Source organism: Dermatophagoides farinae, chromosome 3, assembly GCF_024713945.1.
Source record: "Dermatophagoides farinae isolate YC_2012a chromosome 3, ASM2471394v1, whole genome shotgun sequence".
Lineage (NCBI taxonomy): Eukaryota > Metazoa > Arthropoda > Arachnida > Sarcoptiformes > Pyroglyphidae > Dermatophagoides > Dermatophagoides farinae.
Genome location: NC_134679.1, coordinates 1607203 through 1628644, shown reverse-complemented (window position 1 = coordinate 1628644; position 21442 = coordinate 1607203). Strand labels below are relative to the sequence as shown.

The 21442-nt window shown below is 29.7% G+C and overlaps 1 protein-coding gene across 2 annotated transcripts in view; it reads left to right on the top strand.

Moving 5' to 3' along the window:
* Positions 1 to 1580: 1580 nt before the first annotated feature.
* LOC124498343 (uncharacterized) overlaps positions 1581 to 21442 on the top strand; it is a 29512-nt gene continuing 9650 nt past the window's right edge. The window contains exons 1-6 of one of the 2 annotated variants that reach the window (XM_075729271.1): positions 1581 to 2580; positions 3818 to 4116; positions 4188 to 4333; positions 4611 to 4613; positions 14887 to 15194; positions 15267 to 15681. In XM_075729271.1, coding sequence (XP_075585386.1) covers positions 2436 to 2580; positions 3818 to 4116; positions 4188 to 4333; positions 4611 to 4613; positions 14887 to 15194; positions 15267 to 15681 — 1316 coding nt within the window. In that variant the 5' untranslated portion in view covers positions 1581 to 2435. Of the gene's footprint in view, positions 2581 to 3817; positions 4117 to 4187; positions 4334 to 4610; positions 4614 to 14886; positions 15682 to 21442 lie in introns of both variants that reach the window. The other variant, XM_075729270.1, reaches the window with a different exon arrangement.

Genomic DNA, 21442 nt, shown 5'->3' with positions numbered 1-21442 from the left:
GATGAACGAATAGTATGAATGATTCGTATTTTGAATGTATGAAATTTTGAATAACAAATGCCACATCCCTAAATTCCACATGCACATTGAACACAAACACAAACCTATTTTATCATTTCAATTCAAATAATTTTTTTTTCTCTTCTAATTTTGTCCATCCTACTATCTATTGCTATACACATCCTTAGAGTTGAAGTTTTATTTCTTTTTCTTCGTCTTCTTCTTCTTTACATTTCTATTTCTTCTCTCTCTCTATATATATGAGTGTGTGTGTGTCTCTTGTATTCTTTTTTTCATATTTCAATTCCAAATATAATATAACCAGCAGAAATAATTCGTGAACACTGAATATGTTTGTATGTATTGAATGACGATTCGGTTCAGTAGAGTTCAGGTTGTTTTTTTTTTTTTTTTTTTTTTGACTGTCATTTTATTTGTTTCTGGTTTCTCCATGAAAAAAAAAACAATACGGAAAAAACTTTTTATTACAAGTTTTAGTTGATTTTTAATACATGATGATGTTTAATAGTAGTGGTATAGTGGCAGCATATTTCATCATAGGAATAACAAAGCCAAAAAAAAAATGTATTTGATATATATATACAAACAAGACAAATGAACCAAAAAAAAAAAAAAAAAAAATTGAAAAAAAACTGAACTGGCTGTTGGAAAGAGAGAGAGAGAGAGAGACTAGAACACAATCTTTTCCATATACTCAATATATATAGCAAAGACACATTACATCTCTTAGTAATGATAGTGATGATAATGGATAATGTAATATAATTGAAATTGAATACAATTGATGATAATGGTGGCCAACAAAAAAAAACGAAAAATTTGAATCATATGAATTTGGCGCTGGATCCACTATCTATCTATCCATCTATCTATCTACTGGTGGAAATATGAAGAATATTCAACACAGACACACATACATTGAATGAATGAATGCCAATGAATTTGAGAATGATTGAAATGTGAATGAAAAAATGAATAAAATGAAATGAATGAATGAGCCAACCAAACAGATATTTTTAAAAAAAAACCAGAAAAAAAAACTAAATGGTGGCAACCCAGAAAAATTTTTTTTTTCTTCCATTTTTTTCTACTGTTCAAATGAGAGATACAGAAAGAGAGAATACAAATATAAAAAGTGGGAGAGACAAACACACACACATACATACATACATACTTCTCTTTGGGTTATATATATAAATTCAATGTGTGGTGTACACACACACATTGGGTGTTTATATCATCGAAACAAAAAAAAAAAATAGTAATTTGAAAAAATAAACTTTTTAACGTTTTGCGTTTGCGTTTCGATTTCAAATCCATTCCCACTTTGGATTGTTCTCGCCTCTTTTTTTTTTATTATTATTCTCCTATTTGGCATTCACATTCACATTCACATTTACAATTCATATTCATTCATTCATTCAAATATACTTCTTTCTTTCTTTATTTCTGGTGGGCATCTTTCTTCTTCTATACATACCATACATACACACACTGTCTCTGTATATATGTGTGTTTTTTTTTCTATTTCTGTTTGCGATTGTATGTATGTCTCTTGTGATTCGGTGTTAAAGTTCTTCATTTTTTTGTTGTTGTTGTTGTTATTCCAATGTTTTTTTTCTGTGTCTGTATGTGTATGTGTGCTTCAACATTCATTTTGGATGATATATATGTATATGTTATATGGAAAAAAAATAGAAAAAATACTTTGGTTTTAGTAGTTATTGCTTCTCTCTGGTATCTATCTATCTATCTGTATATCTGGTATTTATATGTATGTATGTGTGACTGTGTGTGTGTGTGTTGGTTGCACATATATACATTTCTTCTTCGTTTTTGTTGGAACAATTCGAATTTTGTATGTCTGTATATGTGTTTGTGTTTGTGTTTCTGTTTCGGTTTCATTTGGTGTTCAGATTCGATTGTGTGCAAACGTTTATAAAAAAAACTTTTTTTCATTCATTCATTGCATTTGTTTTGTTTGTTGGAATTCAAAGTTTTTTTTTCAAATCATTTGTTCTGTTTTTTAGTGGGGATGTTTTTTTTTTTTTTAAATAGTGACAAGATATCATTGTACACACCCACCACCATATTCACATATAAATGTACTAATAAATCATACGTACACACCTTGTTTTCGAATTTATTCTGTTTTATGTATTTTGATTTCTATGTCCGTATTCTCATCAAATCAATTGTTGATGACATATTTCATATATTTAAATCATCCACATATCCACATATTTTACATTTGTTGCAATAAAAACAATACGCCCATAACATCATAATAATAATAATAATACATCATAACCCACCCATTTTATCACTGCTTTTTTTTCTGTTTTCAATATTGATTGATCTCATCTTTATTATTGATCTTTTGTTTTTGAACAACAACTACAACCAATTACAGAATGTCTCAAGTATCCGTATCGCCAAGCCCAAGACATTCAAGCTATCATCATCAATTACCTGCAAATAGTAGTCCAACATCAACCATCAGTGATGATGATGATCTAAGTAACCATTCGGATTCACCAAATGATCTCAGAACAGCTCGTAAGTATTTTGTTTGGTTTGGTTTTGTTGAAATTCACCAAATTCTTTTGAATGATATGATTATTATCAATATATTTAGACTTTCGGTTAAGAAGAATATTCCTTGCATGTAAAAGTGTCAAAAAATGATTCATTTTGTTGTTGTTTTTGTTTACAAGTCAAGAATATTTCTACTAGATTGATGATAAATATTTTTTTTTCTCACTCAAATCAGGGTCGACATTTCATTGATTCTTGATGATCCTGTTTTTTTTTCTTGGTGAATGGATAGATTGTTTCATAGGGATTTTTGTTTATTTTTTTTTCATTCTAAATATACAATTCAATTTTGGTTCATCATATGGTGGTTTAACCCAAAAGCCCAACCTAAGCTAAGCTCACGCCTTGTATCTATATGTATGTTTCTGGTTGCTCTTGGTGATGATGATGATGATGTTGATGATGACAGTGAGTCGGTTCATAATATTGATGATGATGATATGGTTACCAGATGTGTGTGTATGTGTGTGTGTGTAGTGTCCACCAATCAACTAAACAACCAAACAACCAGATACAATGGCAACCTTTGAAAGATATTCAACAACAACAACAACAACAACAAACACTTTGAGAGGAAAAAAACAAAACAAAAAAAAATAGAAGAAAAAAAAACTATAAGCCACCAGAATATCCTATCCATCGGATAGCTATGGTATGTGTTATGGATGGATGACTAGATGAATGAATGGTATGTGTGTGTGTGTGTGTGTGTGTGTGTATCGGTATGGATGGATGGATATAGCCAACAAACTATATTCTTGAGTATTTTACACATACAAACACTTACTGATAGACTGGCGTGGTTTAAGCGGTGGTTTTATTTTTTGTCTAATAAAGAAACATATAAATGATGTTGATGATGTTTCAGGATCATAAAATGTTAGTAGTATATGTGTCTGTGTGTATGTGTGTGTGTGTGTGTTGTTAATATAATGGGTCAGATCGAGAACGGAATAAAAAAAAATTGAATAAAAAGGATTTAGCCATTGAGTAGTGAAAAAAAAAATTCCATAATCATTTTCTCAGTATTCAGACACAACGTTGTTGTTGTTGTTGTTGTTGTTTTTGTTGTTGATTGTAATGTATTGAATGAATTTCTTTTGCATTTTTTTTTTGTTCTCCATGATCTTTGTATACAATGATGATTATATGAATTCTTTTTTTTCACTATTTCACTAAACAAAAAAAAATTCTGTAGAGAAATCATCACGACATCATAGTAGCGGTGGATTTGGAAATGGTACAGGAAGTGGCTATCATTCATTCTATTCACCACCACAATCACATCATAATAGTGGATCAAATAGTTCACATTCACAACAACCACAATATGTTGCAACTAATGAATGTCGTCTTATTGAATATCGTGGACATCGTATTGCAGCATTTTTGGCTGCAAATCGTCAAGGAGAATATCTACTTTGTTTACCACAGGCATTTGAATTATTCTTGAAACATTTGGTTGGTGGCCTCCATACAGTGTATACTAAACTTAAGGTAATGTTATTTTTTTCTACAAAAACTAATCATCATAATTAATATTAACCATATTATTAATCACATCACAGCGTTTAGATATTGTACCGATCGTATGTAATGTTGAACAGGTACGAATTCTACGTGGTTTAGGAGCAATACAACCAGGTGTGAATCGTTGTAAATTACTATCAGCAAATGATTTCGATGTACTATACAAAGATTGTACAACTGCTCGGTAAGGAAATTTTATTTTTGTTAAAAAATAAAAATTTAAAAAAAAATTAACCATTGATAATAAGAATATTGAAAACTAATCATTGGCCATTTTCTTTGTTGATTTGTTTACAATTGCACTTATCATCTGGATTTTGTCGACAAAAAAACAAAACAAAACAAAAACAAAAACAAAAATACAATGATTCACTTCTATGCGTGGATGGATAATTATAATAACAACACATATGACAATCAATCAAAAATTTGGGAATAAAATGGACATTCCATTCAAGAAGTTGGTAAGTTTCAAAAAAATTTTTTTTTCCACATTCATTTTGTGATGATGATGTTTATTATTACGGTTAATATATCAGTAATATAAACAAATTTTTATTAAATTTTCAAATCTCAAATCTCTTACTCTCAATGTCAATTATCAAACGCACACACACACACAGCCATCATTATAATGGTATGATCTGGTACTTTTGGACACGTTTGAGTGTGCTACGTTCTCATTTTTTTTCTGTTTTTTTTTTGCTAATAATTTATTACGTCAACAATAAATAGACATTTCACAGAAACACAACGATTCAGTTTCGTTTTGTTTTTTTTTTTTAAATCTCAATTCGGTTCCATTGATTCATTCATCTCAAATGATGATGATGATGATGAGACTATGAAAAGGACAAACTGCGAGAACAAAAAAAAAACAGCAAAAGCACTGGCAGCAGCAGCAGCAGTCAATTAATTGGCCAATAAATTAAATGAAATTTGAGATTGTTTAATTGAAAACAACAACAACAACAGCAACAAAAAAACTATCTCAATATACAGCTTATAGTTAGTGAGTGAATATTGAATGAATGAATGAATGGAAAAAAAACATGGAAATTCAACATCACATACACAAACACACACACACAGCATGGTCAAAAAAGCTTTTTTTTCGGGTGGCCATATTGTTTTATTTGAAGAATTGAATCAAAGTATGAATTGAAGTAAAAACCTCACCATTCTCAGGCTATTCATTTTCTTCATCGTCGTCATCATCAACATCAAATAACAAGACTAACAACAACAACAACTCAATTTGTTTATGTTCGTTGTTTAGTCTTGCTCATCATCATCATCATCATGATCAGCATCTAATGTTACATCTGCCTTAAAGAGATATATATCTATCTATCTATAGAACGAAAAACGGTCAACAACATTGGAGATAACAACAGTAACTTCCTACGGATTTTTTTGTTTTGTTTTTATTTTATACACATTGAAATACAATGATGTAGCAGTAGTAGTGGTGGTTGTATTTGAATATTTATTTTTTTTTATTTTTTTGATGAAATTTAATTTTTTTTTCGTTCATTCGATACATCCAAAAGAAGTCAATAAACTAGATTAATATAATTTATCATCGATAATTATTCTGGTTTGCAGAGAGAAAAAAAACTGGTTGGTTGGTCGGTTGTTTTATTTATTTTTATTTATATTTGTTTGTTTGTTTGTGTAATGAAAATAATAAAAAAAAACATGATCATCTCGACCACTGATCATCTGTGCATCATGATTAAGATGATAGCAAAAACAATGGCCACCATCATCATGATCTTTTGGATATCATGATGATCAAAATGATGATGATGATGATGGCCACCATTATTATCATTATCATCAATTGTTTAAATAGAAATGAAACGAAGTTTCAAATGTTTTGAATTCACTCTGTATGTGTGTGTGTGTGTGTGCTATTTTGATTGGCGCCTTAATAATGGTGACCAATCCTGATGTTGATGATGATGATATACGGTATTTTGTGCACAATATAACTATATTTATCATGCCATGAACATTACCATTTGAAATCGAATGAAAAGGAAAAAAAAATAAATGTGAGAATTACATATAAATAAATGAATGAATGAATGAATGAGTGAATGAAAAATATGAATTTCAATAATATCCGCATCGAAATGCCGGATTTGCTGTCGGGTAAATTTTTTTCCATCCCTAATTTTTGATTTGATTTTCATTCTTTGTGTGTATGTATGTGGTTTGACTTGGCAAGAATTTCTTATTTTTTTCACATTGATTTGTTCAATATCTGCGTGTGTGTGTCAGTGTCAGTGTCAGTGTTTACCTTGTTTCAGTGTTTTAGTATTATTAATTGTAAATTCAATGGCAAAAATTTTTTTTTTGTTTTTTGTTTTGTTTTCCATTCCCATTTTTTTCATTTCTGAATCATAAATCTTTTCAAATTGAGAATTTTTTTCTTTCAACTTTGAAAAAAAAAATAATAAATTGGTAACTGACACACACACACACACACACAGGTTTAATTGAGTAGAAAATTGTTGTTGAAACGCCCATCGATTCTTTTCTTTATTTTCTTTGGTTCATTGAAAATGAAATACAGAAAAAAAAACAATTACAGATGATAATTATTACTTTTACATTTGAAAACTTTTTTTTCTTTCGTTTTTGTTTTCAATATTCACAATATTCTAAATGAGTAATGACTAATGACAATTGGCTTGAAAATTGGGTGTCAAATTGAAAATGATTAGGACCAGTTTTTTTTCTCTTGTTTTCAAAATTGAAAATCAAAAGAAATGAAATGATTTTTTTTCCTCGCCAGTATTGATCCGTAATCGCTTCGGGCAGAATTTTTGTACAGTGATCATCAGATCAATCCGTTTGGTTTTGTTTCGTCGTTTAATTAATGTGATTACGCCCTTTTTTTTTGTGTGTGTGTGATATGAATAACAATAACAGGAAAATGAAATGATTTTCGTTTTGTTTTATATTTTGACATTTCAAAACACTCAATTCTCTTGCAATTTTCAACTCAAAACAACAAACAAACAAACAATTTAAATGTGTGTAAAAAGCTGTCAAATAATATGATCATGTCCGTGTTGATTTCAATTATTTTGAATTTAGTTTTTTTTTCATCAAATCTGTTGAACAATTTGTAATTGAACATTTGAGAATAGTTGATTGGTGTACAATCATTAGTCCACTGACAATTACAAGTACATTTGCTATTTGATGTTTGCAATGCTGATTTCTTTGAAGAAAAAAAAACACGCCTTTTTGTTCAAGTGTTATAAATTTTTGAATATAGAACCACCAACGCAATTGGTGAACAAAAAAAAAGGTTTAATTTTTTTTCCCCACTGACCATTATCATTATTTGATTACAATGAATGAAAATAATGATTGCAATGATCATCATCATCATCATCATTTTTGAATTACATTGAAATTTGAATAGTCGAATCAAAAATTTTTTTTTCTTGTTTTTCATTGTATTGGCCATACACAATAATAAAGTGTCGAAAAAAAAATTTTCTTCAAAGATTTGAAAAAATTTTTTTTTTGCCTGACATTTAATTTACATCAATTTCATCATCATCATCATCATCATCATTCATTTTGATGTGAATGAATTGAAAATGGATTTTTTTTTCTTTTTTGAAAAGAAATGAAAAATCCATTTTCAATTATAAATTTTCATCATCATTTCTTTATGGCTCAAACATCCAATTTTGATTCAATTCCATTCCATATATCTAATTCCAAACAACAACAACAACAACAACAAAAACAACCTTCAAATGCCGAACATAGAGAGGAAAAAAAATTAGTTGACAGGCCAATCATGTTTATGCTGTTTTTATTTTTTTTTTCACTTTGTTGTTTATTTGTTTCCATGATAGGTATTTCATCAACAACAACAACAACAACAACAAAAACAGCAATGAAAAAAAAACAACTGGAAATTGGTTGGAAAAAAAACTAAATTCCATTTAAACATAAAATCATCTATAATAATCATAGAAATCATATATTGTGTAGCAACAGACATATAATAAAACAGATAGATTCTATTAATAGATGAATTCTCGATATCCATAGAAAACAAAACAACAATTTAATGATTATCAGACATATACAAAGAGAAAGATATGATATTTGATATGATCATCATCATCGGTTTTCCAATTTGTCCATTGTTGTTGTTGTTGTTGTTGTTGTTATTGTTAATGGAATATCAATCAGTCAGTAAGTCAGTCAGTCAATCATCATTGAATGATTTTTTTTCTTCTGATGATGAGCATGATCATCATACAATGATGTCGTCGAATATTTTTTTTTTTTGATTGGTTGTAATTGCAAAAATGTTTTCATCTTTCCTGTGCCATATCAGTTTGATGATGATGATGATTGGTTCAAAATTGATGATTGCCCATTTTTTTTTCATTTGTCTACCAGATCTGGTATTCAGATCAACCACACACACACACACACACACACACACATACATACTGAAATAGATTCATTTTTTTTCAATTAAATTGTCTATATGATTCAGATGATTTTTGTTTTTTTTCTTTTCTTTTCTTTTATCCATCATCAATGAAATTCGCCACTCATCTTTGTATCATATTTTGGTTATGGTGATGATGATGATGAGTTTTTTAATGTTTCATCAAAAAAAAAAATGAAAAAAAAACCTATTCAAATCGTGATGACCATTTTTATTTTTTGCAATCGTGTGTGTTTATCGTTTTCATCATCATCATCATCATTTTCGATATTTTATATTGAACAACAATTTGTGTTCCAACATTCATCATTCATTCGACAATCGATCGGATCGAATCGAATCGGATCGTGCCGATGTCAAACATACACACACACACACACACACAAAACACAGACTTTGACTTTTTGTATATACACAGAGAAAAAGGTAATAATATCTCATCACTCTCGGTTGGTGGTGATGGTGGTGGTGGCGGCAGGTCTTTTCAAAAAAATTTTTTTTGACGGAATTGTCAAAAATCAATCTCAAAACAATAACACGGCAATAATGATGATAATTTTTCTTTTTTTTTTGCTTCACAAATCAAAACTGAAAAAAAAGTTCAATTTTTTTTCTTGTAAAATGCATGCAAAATTTACAGTTATTTTCTGGCTTGAAATTCAATTTTCAGTTCAATCATTTTTTTTTTTTTGATTAATTTTTCATCAATAAAATATCGACATGTTGATGAATTTGCTTTTTGTTTGGCAAAATGCTAATCATGATGATGATGAAGATGATTAATTAATAAATTAATTGATTAAAATTTTCCATCGCATCATCATAATAAAATAATAGATAACAACAACAACAACAACAATAACAAAAAACAAAGAAATGTGCAAATGAGATAATTCGTGTGTGTGTATGTATTTGTGTCCTTGTGAATCACAACACAATTTCAATTGCAAATTTTGCAAATGAGAAAAAAAAACCAAAATGTAATTTGGCCATCAACCAACAACGAACGAAAAAAAAAATCATTTACAATGATAAGATGATCACCAATCAATGTTGGTTTTTTTTCTGGCCATTCTATTGATTTAATTGCCAATTGCAAAAATTTTCACACTTGTATTTGTACATGAATGTATGCAAAATGTCAAAAGTTAATCACAATATTTTTTTTGTTGTTCGTGATCAAAATTTTTGTTTCTTCGCAAACAAATCCATTTTCATTTTGAATTGCAAAATAGAAAGAATTGTTTGCCCAAAAAAAAGAATAGATTTGTAGTCAGATAGATAGCCATCTCGATGATCAACAGCGATTATTTCATTGAAATCAAATCAAAATCAAATTGCTAATTTGTTTTTCGTTTTTCTTTCTTTTTTTCTCGGTGTTGTGATTATCATCATCAACACATTTGGCAATTTGGAATCATGATATGCAGATGCTCATTTTGTTTGAAAATTTTCCATTTTCATTTCAATTCGTTTTTTTTTTGGTTGGATCTGAAATTGATAAATCTTTGCCCATTTAAAAATCATTTCTGTTGTTGTTGTTGTTTTCACTATACCACTCGATCAACTCGATCACAATATGTTTGTGTGTGTGTGTCATTGGTTAGTGGTGATTGTCGATCAAAGTCGGTTTCTATCTCTCTAGATTGAAATTCGTGTGTGTGTGTGTGTGTGTACCATATACCATCCGTTTTTTTTTCAATGTCACGATTCTTTGAATTTAGACATGGTGACCATCATCATCATCAACATCATCATGCACCAAAAAAAAAAAAAAAAGAAACAGAACATTTGTTGCTTTTTCTGATGGATGGATGTGCATACATTTATTCAATCTTACCCACACACACAACATCCCCCCACTAAAACCATAATTTAAATTGCTCCATTTCCACAATTCATTGATTGTCGAACAATACAATGGCAAACGAATACACAAACACACACACACACACACACATTGCTTGTTTGTTCGTAAATTGAGGCCAATTTTGCATATGTATCCGTGTAATCATTAAAAAAAATGGGCGAATGATATAGAAATCAAACACACACACACACACAGGGTCATTGTAAGTTTTTTTTTATGTTTGCCCATCTTTTTTTCCGTAGATTATTGTATTGTCAAAAATCAACAACAACAACAACAACAACAGATTGTGAAGATATCAAAATTTAGTTTTTTTTCCAAAATCAACTTATATCGGCCATGTTGATGATGATGATGATGATGATAACCGAACAAACGAACAAACAAACAAACAAACAAACCGCACACTTAAAAAATGAATAAGTGTGTCCAATTTTTATGTTTTTTTTTTTCGTTCGAAAGTAAAAAAAAAACATTCAAGTTTTCTGACAAATTTCCAGATATTTTAGAAATATTTTTTTTTCATTCAAGTGATAGACATAAATGTGGTCTAATTGGAAAATCATGTTCAAAAAAACTGAATAATGTTTTTATTTGTAATTCAAAGATTGTTAATCTTGAATTTAAATATTTGTTCAATATGGAATGAATTTTTATTTTTGGAACATATTTTTTTCATCATCATCATCCTCGTTCCAAATTATATGATGATGATGATGATGGATGTGAATTCATCAGAAATTCGAATGTCAAACTGTTCCACTGAAACCATTAACCATTCAAATAATAGAAAATATAAACCATAAAACATGAAAACGTGATCATCTCATCTCATTTGATTGTTTTGTTGCAATTTAAATCTAAATCTTCTATTACCTTGATGAATGGATTTAGATTTCTTGAAAATAACGTTTTTTTTAACTATTTTATTCTGCATAGATTTGATTATTATCATCAACTTCATCTTTTAGTGTTTATTATGTAAATATTTACAATCAATTTTTTGTCCATCGAAAAAAAACATACTTTATAAAAAACTTTGTTTTTCATTTAATGTTTTTGTTTTGTCATGATATACGATGTTGTTGTTGTTGTTTTTTTCTTTTTTACTCTATTTATTCAATTCATTTATATCATCACCATCATCATGTTGATGATGGTTGGATGATGAATGAATATCGAGAATATTTATTTATCGATCCATCGATTGATCATCTTTGTTTGTATTAATGGAAAATTTTACAAAACAAAAATTGATGATGATGATGATGATGATGAAAACCTAACGGTATTATATCCTATATATGTGTTTGGACTGTTATCATCATCAATCAGAAACACAAACACAAACATACACATAGACAGAGATAGAGAAAAACAATAACAAAACGACTGAAATCATAAACAAGTCCAATACTATGTCCTTCAGGCCATTTGGCCACAAACTGATGATGGTAATGTCAAATGCTGATAATCGATTATTTTCCAGATTAAATAATAATTTCGTTTCGTTTCTTTTTTTTTTGTTTGGACTTGCAAACATTTCCACTTGCAGACACACATGAGTCAATAATGATTTATATTACACATCATCATTATATCATCAAATCGAGTGAATCCCTCAGAATAAAAAAAAAATATTAAGTTCCAAACCAAAAAAAAACCGTACCAGAAACGAGAGAAAAAAAACAACACTACAAGTCAAACAACATAACAGCAACAAAACTACTCTTGGGACCGACCGGTGATTTTTGTTTTCAATCATAAAATGGTGTACATTTCCAGATATCCATTGAAAGTGAGGCGAAAAAAAAAGAAAAATTAGATGAAAACCACAACAAAAAACACCAGAAATTCAATTTGATTTTTTTTCCATTTTCGTTTTAAATTTTTTTTTTTGAATTGAAAAATTTCATTCACACACCAAACAAACAAAAAAAAAACGCACACAATACAAGTCACATACAATTTCCGTAACAAATTTATTTTAAAAAATTAAATGGAAAAAAAATTTTTTTCTTTCTTTCGTTTATTGTTGCACAAGAATCAAGCCTAATGCTGCCGGTCGTTTTTTTTTCTCTCTCCATCGATTCTATCGCATGAATTCGATATTCGCATTTGAACGCGAATATCGAATTCATGAACAATAACTTTGTTTTCTCTTTCTCTCTTTCTCTCGTTCTGTCGAATCAAATCGATCAATCATCCTGGTGATGTTTTTTTTTTAAAAAAATAAAACAGTATTCTTGTCGTTTCATGATGAAGAAAAAAAAACCAGCCAAAATTCTTTTTCAATTCATTTCGTTTCTCATTCGCTCATTCATTCATTCATTCAGATGAAAATTTTTTCTGTTGTCTTTTTCCTTTTCCCTTTTTTTTCGTTAGTTCATTCGTTCATCTGTTTGTTTGTTTGTTGTTGTTATTTAAAGTTTGAAAAAAAACTAGAAAATTTTGCCTTGGAATTTTCCTCTTTCTATCTATCTATCTATCTATCTCGATAAACAAAATCGCAACCATCATTCATATTGTGCCCCCTTCCTGAAATCCATTTTATTTCCAATAAAATCATCGATTACCACTCTCTTTCTCTCTCTCTCTCTACTTTGTTTGAGCAAAAAAAAAAGTCTGAATTTCACAAATATTTGTTTTTATAAATTGAAATTTATTGAGCCCATTTCATTCAATAATAATATCGATGTAGAAAAATTGTTCCAGAAACAAAAGAGAGAAAGAAAAAAGTGTTTAGTCAATCGAAATTCAACAACAACAACAACACACCAAACAAACACTTTGTAGTCGTTGTAATAATCAATTTACAATGGTTTTATATTTATTCATTTTTATTTCTCTATATGTTTTTAAATGTGCAATAAATAAATAATTGATTGAATCTGTGGATCTGGTTCTGTGTGTGGAAAGTGGTGTGGATGCCATTTATTATTATTATTATTATCATCAACAAAGAATGAAAATAATGACCCTAAATTGAATGAAATGAGTAGTAGTAGTAGAAAAAAAACAATAAAAATCATCATCAAGTCAACGTCGTTATTGAAGATATATATATATTCTGATGATATTTTTCAACGATGAAAACATTTTAGTTTCAGTTGGGAAAAAAAAGGTGGACCAAAAAGAAAGAAAATAAAAGAAAGAAAAGTTTTATTTATCGAATCAGGCCATCATGGCCACCTCATGAGAAATGAAAATGTTTTTAGTGTGTATATTGTGTGTGTGTGTGTGTGTGTTTTATTATATCATTTAAATGTCGAAAATTTGATCTCGATCATGCCACGTGTACGTTTATATAATAATAAATATAACCATTGATCCAACAAACCGCCTATGGATTTTACCACACACACACACACACACACACACATAGATTTTACGGAAAAAAATGTGTAATATAATACATAATATTTTTTTTCTGGATTATAATCAATCGATCCATTCATACAAATCTAACTTATGGACAATTTTTTTTTTTGGTGATAAATTTATGTGTTTGTGTGAGCTAAAACCTTCCAAATATTAGAACAACATAAAGACGAAGACACACACACCGTTGGTGTTTATGTAAACATCAAAAATGGACCAATTTTTTTTTCGTTCCATTCTGTTGGAACGACAAAAATAAACAAGCGGAAAAACAATAACAACAACAACAACAACGACAACAACATTATATGACGAGCTTAATTATTAATTTTTATTATTATTGGTTTTTTTTCTCTTTTTTTTGCGAAAAAGAATAAACTTTCTATACAAATGTATGTGTGTGTGTGTGACATACGTTTTTCGGTTATATATTGATCCATTTTTTTCAGTGTCTGTGTGTGTGTGTGTTTGTTCCAAATTAATGTGGCCAAAATAGCTTAGCTTTAGCTTTTGATATTTATGACAAGGATGTTGAATGATGACAAACATTTATTTATTTATTTTTTTCTTGGTGTTTGTTTGTTTGTTTGTGTGTGTGTGTGTGTGTGGGTGGGTGGATTTTCAGTTTGTATGGTGATGGTGGTGTATTTGTGTGTGTGAATGTTTGCACCTTTGTTTTTTCTAACGGTAATAATATATTATTATTATTATTCAAGTTTTGAATGTTTGTTCATTTGATATTTGTTTGTTTGTTTTGTTTGCTCATCACACACACACACACACAAACATATGCAAATGTTTTTTTTTCCATTCCATCTGGTTCTTAGTATCCGGATATCCATTATTGATTCATTAATGTTTTTTTCCCATTGAGATTTTGATTTTTTTTTGTATTTTTGAAAAAATTCTTGCATTATTTTCAATGGATGATAGAATATTCTGATCATATTTTCTTTCTTTTTTTTTTTGATTATGAAAAAAATAGGCCTGGTCGTCCACCTAAACGTAGTTCAGGAATACCAAGTCCAGAACCAGGAAATTATGGTACCGTACCAGGATCGCATATGACAACATCACAACAACAACAACAAGCGGCCAATAATTTATTACCATTATTGGGTTTTACTAGTGCAGCTGCAGCAGCCGCTGCTGTATCGAATAATAATTCAAATAATGGCAATGGTGGTGGTACTGGTGGTGGCAATGAAAATATTAATAATAATGGCGGTAGTAATGGTGGTGGTAATAATAAAAAAGCCAGATATTCATCATCCGATTTGGAATGCGATTATGGTAAGCGAAAGAAGCATAATAGAACATCGCTATACGATTCAATACAATCAATTCATAATCGATTACGATCAGATCTCGATTTAAAACAATTGAATAGTGGCAATGTGAATCATACGACATCGGCATCAGTAGCGGCAGCAAATTCAGCCGCAACGGCTGCTACAGCGGCAGCAGCAATGTTAGCTGCAAATGGTTATACTGCAGCTGCATTTCCATTTTTACAACATTTAAGTGCAGCAGCCGCTGCACAACATCAACAGCAGCAGCAGCAACAACAACAACAACAACAACAGAATTCATTATCAAACCAGAATCATCATCAAACAACAACAACAACAACGACAACACCGATAACAACATCAATATCATCAAGAGAACGTGAACAACGTGAACGTGAACGTGAACAACAGCTTGTAGCCGCTGCTGCAGCTCTTGGATTACCAACATTATCCTCATCATCATCAACAACGACAACATCAACAAATAGGTATGTGTGTGTGTGTGTGTGTGGTGGTTGATCAGAATCAATTTTTTTTTTATTCTTTCCCTGATGTCCACTATTTCATTTTGTTCATTCTTTTTTTTCATTTTGTTTGTTGTTGCTTGAAAAACAATTATACCATGATCATAATCATTGATGATCCACTAAGGTCCCTACTGACTCATCATTTTCAGTAAAATTACGCACTCGCCCCACCCATACACACACACACACACACCACATTGACATTTGATTCTAATTTTTTTTTCGTTGGTTAGCTTTTGACATTTTGATGATGATGATGATGATGATGATGTGCTTACGGGCCAATAATTGTCATCATTATTATAAAGCTGGACTTTAATTTACTACCCAAACACATCATCATCATCATCATCCTATTGATCCAGGAACAATAGCATGATGATGATGATGATGATGAAAACTTATTATTATACAAATGTCATATGAGTATATATGAAAATAGATGACATAATTTTTCTATATTTTGGTTCGATAATATTGATTTTTTTTGTTCTATTTTTGGGAACATTTAGAATTACGAAAAAAAACTAATCTCTTTGTTGCTATTGTTGAATTGTTCATAATCAAATAATTTTTCATTTTCAATTTTCGATTATCACGGAGAGAGAGTGAGAGGACAAAACACCATAATAATCATTGAATTCTGTCATTTTTAATTTTTTTTTGTCTATCTAGAATTTTTTTTGCAGTAATTTTTTTTAGAAATGAAACCATTTCCATCCAAAACACCAGATATTTCCAGACCCGAAGTAATTTTCATAAATTTAGCTGAATGATGTCACTTTTTATCACTATTTTTTTTTTTTTTGTTACAAAGCTGAATATTTCTTCTGATTTCTGCTGATTTTTTTTTTTGATTATTAGTTGACTAAAAACGAAGAAAAAATTGCAATTTTTTTTTGTCAGAAACTAGAGAGAAAAATAAAACAAAATTCACCGTCTGATGACCGCGTAATCATTAATCATTTGTGCCATTGAACATCATCATCATCATCATCATTCCATTTGCAATGTCTCATAGAAAGAGCCTATCGCTCGCGCGCACACACACCAATGGAAATGAGAAACTTGAATTGTAGAATATTATAATATCGTAATAATCTTTTACTTTTCACTCGTTGATAATTACTCTTATATAATACGTAGTCGGTTTTTTACTTTCATTACTTTGCTTTTTTTCAAATCGATGAATATGAATGAATATTCTCGACGACGACGACGACGACTACGAGCAGCAAAATCTAAAAAAAAAACAACAACAACAACAATCACCACCACTGCCTTTTTATATAATGTATCAGAATCATTCATTTAAACCTTGTATAAATGAGTAACGAAAGGGTTAAATTCAGACACACACACACACACTCGACAACCGAGAAAAAAAAATACTGATTCCATACGACACCATAAAAGAATTCTTGTGATATGAGTGCGTGTGTATGTGTGTGTGTGTGTGTGTGTGTGTGACACATCTACCGTATCCATTTAATTATCCAACACACATACACAAGCTAAAAATTTTTTTTTTTTTGCTCGCTTGCTGCCATCATCATCATCATCATCATTGAATCACAATCATGAACGAAATTCATGTTGATGATGGTGAATAATAATAATAAAAAAAATAGCAACTTTATCTCGAACAAAACAGAAATCTTTTTTTTTGTAACACAGTGTGTGTGTGTGTGTGTGTGTTATACGATCTAATTAAAAACACATTCGTTATTTTAGGTTTTTTTTCGTTGAATTTTTTTTTCATTCATTCATTCATTGTTGCTTAGGTCCTATGGAAATGTTTTGGATCATTATTCTGATGATTATTAGTACCACCACCCCTGTTTTTCTTGTGAATTAACCAAATTTTTTGTTTTCTAATTTGTTTCGGAAGTTTTGATGATAATTTAAATCAGAAAATTTTTTCTCGTCGTTGTTGTTGTTGTTGTTGAATTGAAAAATTCATTTTTTTTTTGATTTGAATATTATGAAGATATTTGAAGAAATGGCCAAATCAAATTTTGAAATCGATTTTTTTTTGTTTGGTACAGGTGCAGCTCTGTTTTTTTTTCTTTGGTTGTCTTTGGGTCGTTGCCTTTCGTTTTTTTTGCAGTTGCAACATTAGTTGCAATAACAATCATCATCATCCGATTAGATCAGATGATCACACACACACACACACACACACACATACACCATCACCGCTACCCTAATCAATCAAATCAACAAAAGAAATCTATCCCTCCGGCTTTACTATGGCCAACATTTTCAGATGGAGGGTTTTGATGATGATTTTGAAATTTGCTACATTTTCAATCAAGATCAAAAAAAAAAAAAAAAATTCAAGGCAGCAAATGTTTGAATAATAATAATAATATTTGAACAATTTTAATTGCTAGTTCCTGGATCATTCCAGTGATTTTTTTTTTGGTTTGAGCCTTTTTTTTCTCCTATGATGATCGTCGTTGATGGTCTGTTCGGTTGATGAATGATCGTTTAAAAATGTTGAACCAACATTGAAAAAAAAAGTTTCATCATCATCATCATCATTCTTATTTTATATTCAACACAAGATTCGTTTCACTTTTATTTCATAACAGTGAAAATAAAAGATAGAGAGTGAGAGAGAGAGAATGTAATCATTCATTTAAATTTATAACGAATATATTAACAGTGATATTCAAACAAAGTAAAGTTTTTTCCCCTTTTTTTCTCTCTCTCATTTGATCGTTTTTTTTCACTCTGTTTACACACACATACACTATCTATATCCCTTTATACATCTTAACGAGTCATTCATTTTTGAACATTTTATCACATCTTTCCATTGTGTAATTACGTTTTCATAAGTCTCATATACACATCACATCAGTGGTGGTGAAAAAAAAGTTTGTGTGTGTGTTCCAAAATTCCACCCCTTCATTAGCTAGCATCACAACATAATCTCATTGATTCTTGATAGATTGAATGATGAATCAGAATTCAGGAATCAGGAAATATTTTTTATTATTCACCAAAGATCGATATGAGAAAGAAGAAAAAAAAATTATCAGTTTGATTAGTGTGTTTTAATTCATTGTTGTCGGTTCCTGTTCCGATCTTCCGGTTTTCAATTTGATTCAATCCATTCGATGGATAAAATAATAAATAAAAGCTCGATACACTTTTTTTGTGTACCCGAGATAAATTGTGAAATTCTATAAGTTTTTTTTTGTTATTTTATTTTCATCATCGAATGCCTCACAAACCAACCAACTAACGAACAAACGAACGAATGCACACCCCCATACCAATTTTTTTTTTGCTTTTTCTTTTTTGATTCTGTCAACTACCCGAATGATTAATTGCTTTTTTTTCTGTTGTTGTTGTTGTTGTTGGTTGATGGTTCATTTTCATCATTGCGGGTATGCGCGATCTAGTTGTGTTTTCCACTACTACTTTTTTTCGTGTGTGATGTGTGTGGTGTATGTTCCTGTCACATAATGAGAAAAAGAATCAGAAAAAAAACAGAGAAAGAGAGAGAGAGAGAGAGAGAGAGAGAGAGCCTTTTGTCTTGTAGTTTTTTTACTTCTTCATCTTCATCCCGTATCGGATAAATTTCGGATATTTCTGGTGTTGAGATCCTTTTTTTATAATTTTTTTCCCAAAGCTCATACTCTCTTTCTCTCAAATTTCGTCTCAGCAAAAGTAACAAAAAAAACGTCTTTGTCGCCATTTTATGGTATATATGGTATAAATTCGTAATACGAAGAAGAAATAAAATGTAATCAATCATTCTGTCCAAGTAAATTAACTTGCATTCAATTTCAATGATCGCGTCATTGTTGTTGTTATTATTCGTTTGTTGTTGTTGTTGTTGTTTTTGTTGTTGAAATCAAAGATAGATACCAAACAACACACACACAACTATCGATCGATATATTTACACCGCTTAACAAACGAAATTCATTGATGATGATGACAAACACATAATATTCGTGTGTTTGTGTGGGGTGGACAAATTTGACTTTGTCAAATCAATTTCAACTTTTTTTCATATGATGATGATGATGATGATTATGGTCAAAATTGATGATGGACAATTTTTGTTCTGTGTTTTTTTGGGTCATTAAATTTCCATTTTTATTTAATAGCTGAAAATATAGAGTGAGAGAAAAAAAAGGTCAGGTTCGGGTTTTGTTTTCAAATATGAAAATTGTCAACATTTGACACACACACACACACAACAAACATATGTGGATGCCGCAAAAAAAAGAACATATTGACCATATGTTGATGTTGATGATGATATAATAATTAAAAAAAACAAATAAAAAAAATTTCAAATTCGTTGATTGATTGATCGATCGATATCCACCAAAATATCAAAATGAAATGATACCTTTTATTTTTTCTGTTTTGTTTTGTTTTGTTTTGAATTCAAGATTCACAGTCACGCCAAAATTCGATCAAGTTCAATCAATTGATGCACGAATTTTTTTTTTGATTTTTGAAATTGAATTAAATTGTTGAACAAGAACATCTTCATATATCATCATGATGATCGGGAATTGATTTCACGAATTATTATTAATATATACCAATTTAAATGTCATAATTTATAGAAAACAAAAATTTCATTTTTTTCATTCAACCAACTAATTGACACTTTTCATGATGATGATGATGATGATGATAATGATAACATCTTCATTATATCAAACACACACACACACACAAACACAATGATAATGATATAAACTTTGTTCTTTTGCCGAAAATTTATTTGTGGTTTTTTCTTTTTCTTTTTCTTCTTTCCATTCTACTCGTCCATATCCATATTACTTTTATTCTGTATTTGATGTGTGATTGTTTGCCTTTGCTTTTATTTTTTTTTTCTTTGATTGATTGATTCATTTTCATTTCATTCTTTATCTGTAATTTTTTTCTTTCTCATTCTTTTTTATCATCATCATCAAACATTTGTTCGTAAATATGGAAAAATCCAGGAATAATAATGGAAACAAAAATTTATACACGATTCATCATCATCATCATCATCACCACCATAGGCATCGTCATCATACACGCGATCAATTGTTTGGTTTTTTATGCTGGTTATTCGTATGGACAATGTTATTATTGATGCGTTTCGATGCTGATGATGATAATGTCAGTAATGGTGATGGTGGTGGTGGTGATGGTGATGGTGGTAGTTGGTCGATCATGGCTATATTTTTAGTGATTATTTTGGTGGTTATAATGCAAACATTATATGTTCAATTTAGCTAATGTGTGTGTGTGTGTATGTATGTATGTCTTTGAATGATGATCAATGAGATCACAAACACACTCAAATTAAGGAATTTTATTATTTGACTGACTTGTATAAAATAATAATAATAAGAATTTAATGTTATTCTGCGGTATTCTTGTAATGCATCACCAAAAAACAAAAAAACCAAAACTGTCAGACACCTCATCATATTGTGTGTGTGTGTGTGTGCGTTTGTTTGTGGATACGAAAAAAAAAGTTTTCTTTCTTTCTCGGACATCCCTAATGATAATTTAATAGACAAATTGATTTCTTTCTCTCGATTTCGATTTACCACAATCGTATATACATATACAACAAATTGAAACGAAATCAATCGTTCATTTTTTTTCCTGGTGCCATCATTCATGATGATGATGCACGCAATCATATATATCGAATTTGAACGAATGAGCAAAAAAAAAAGATGTA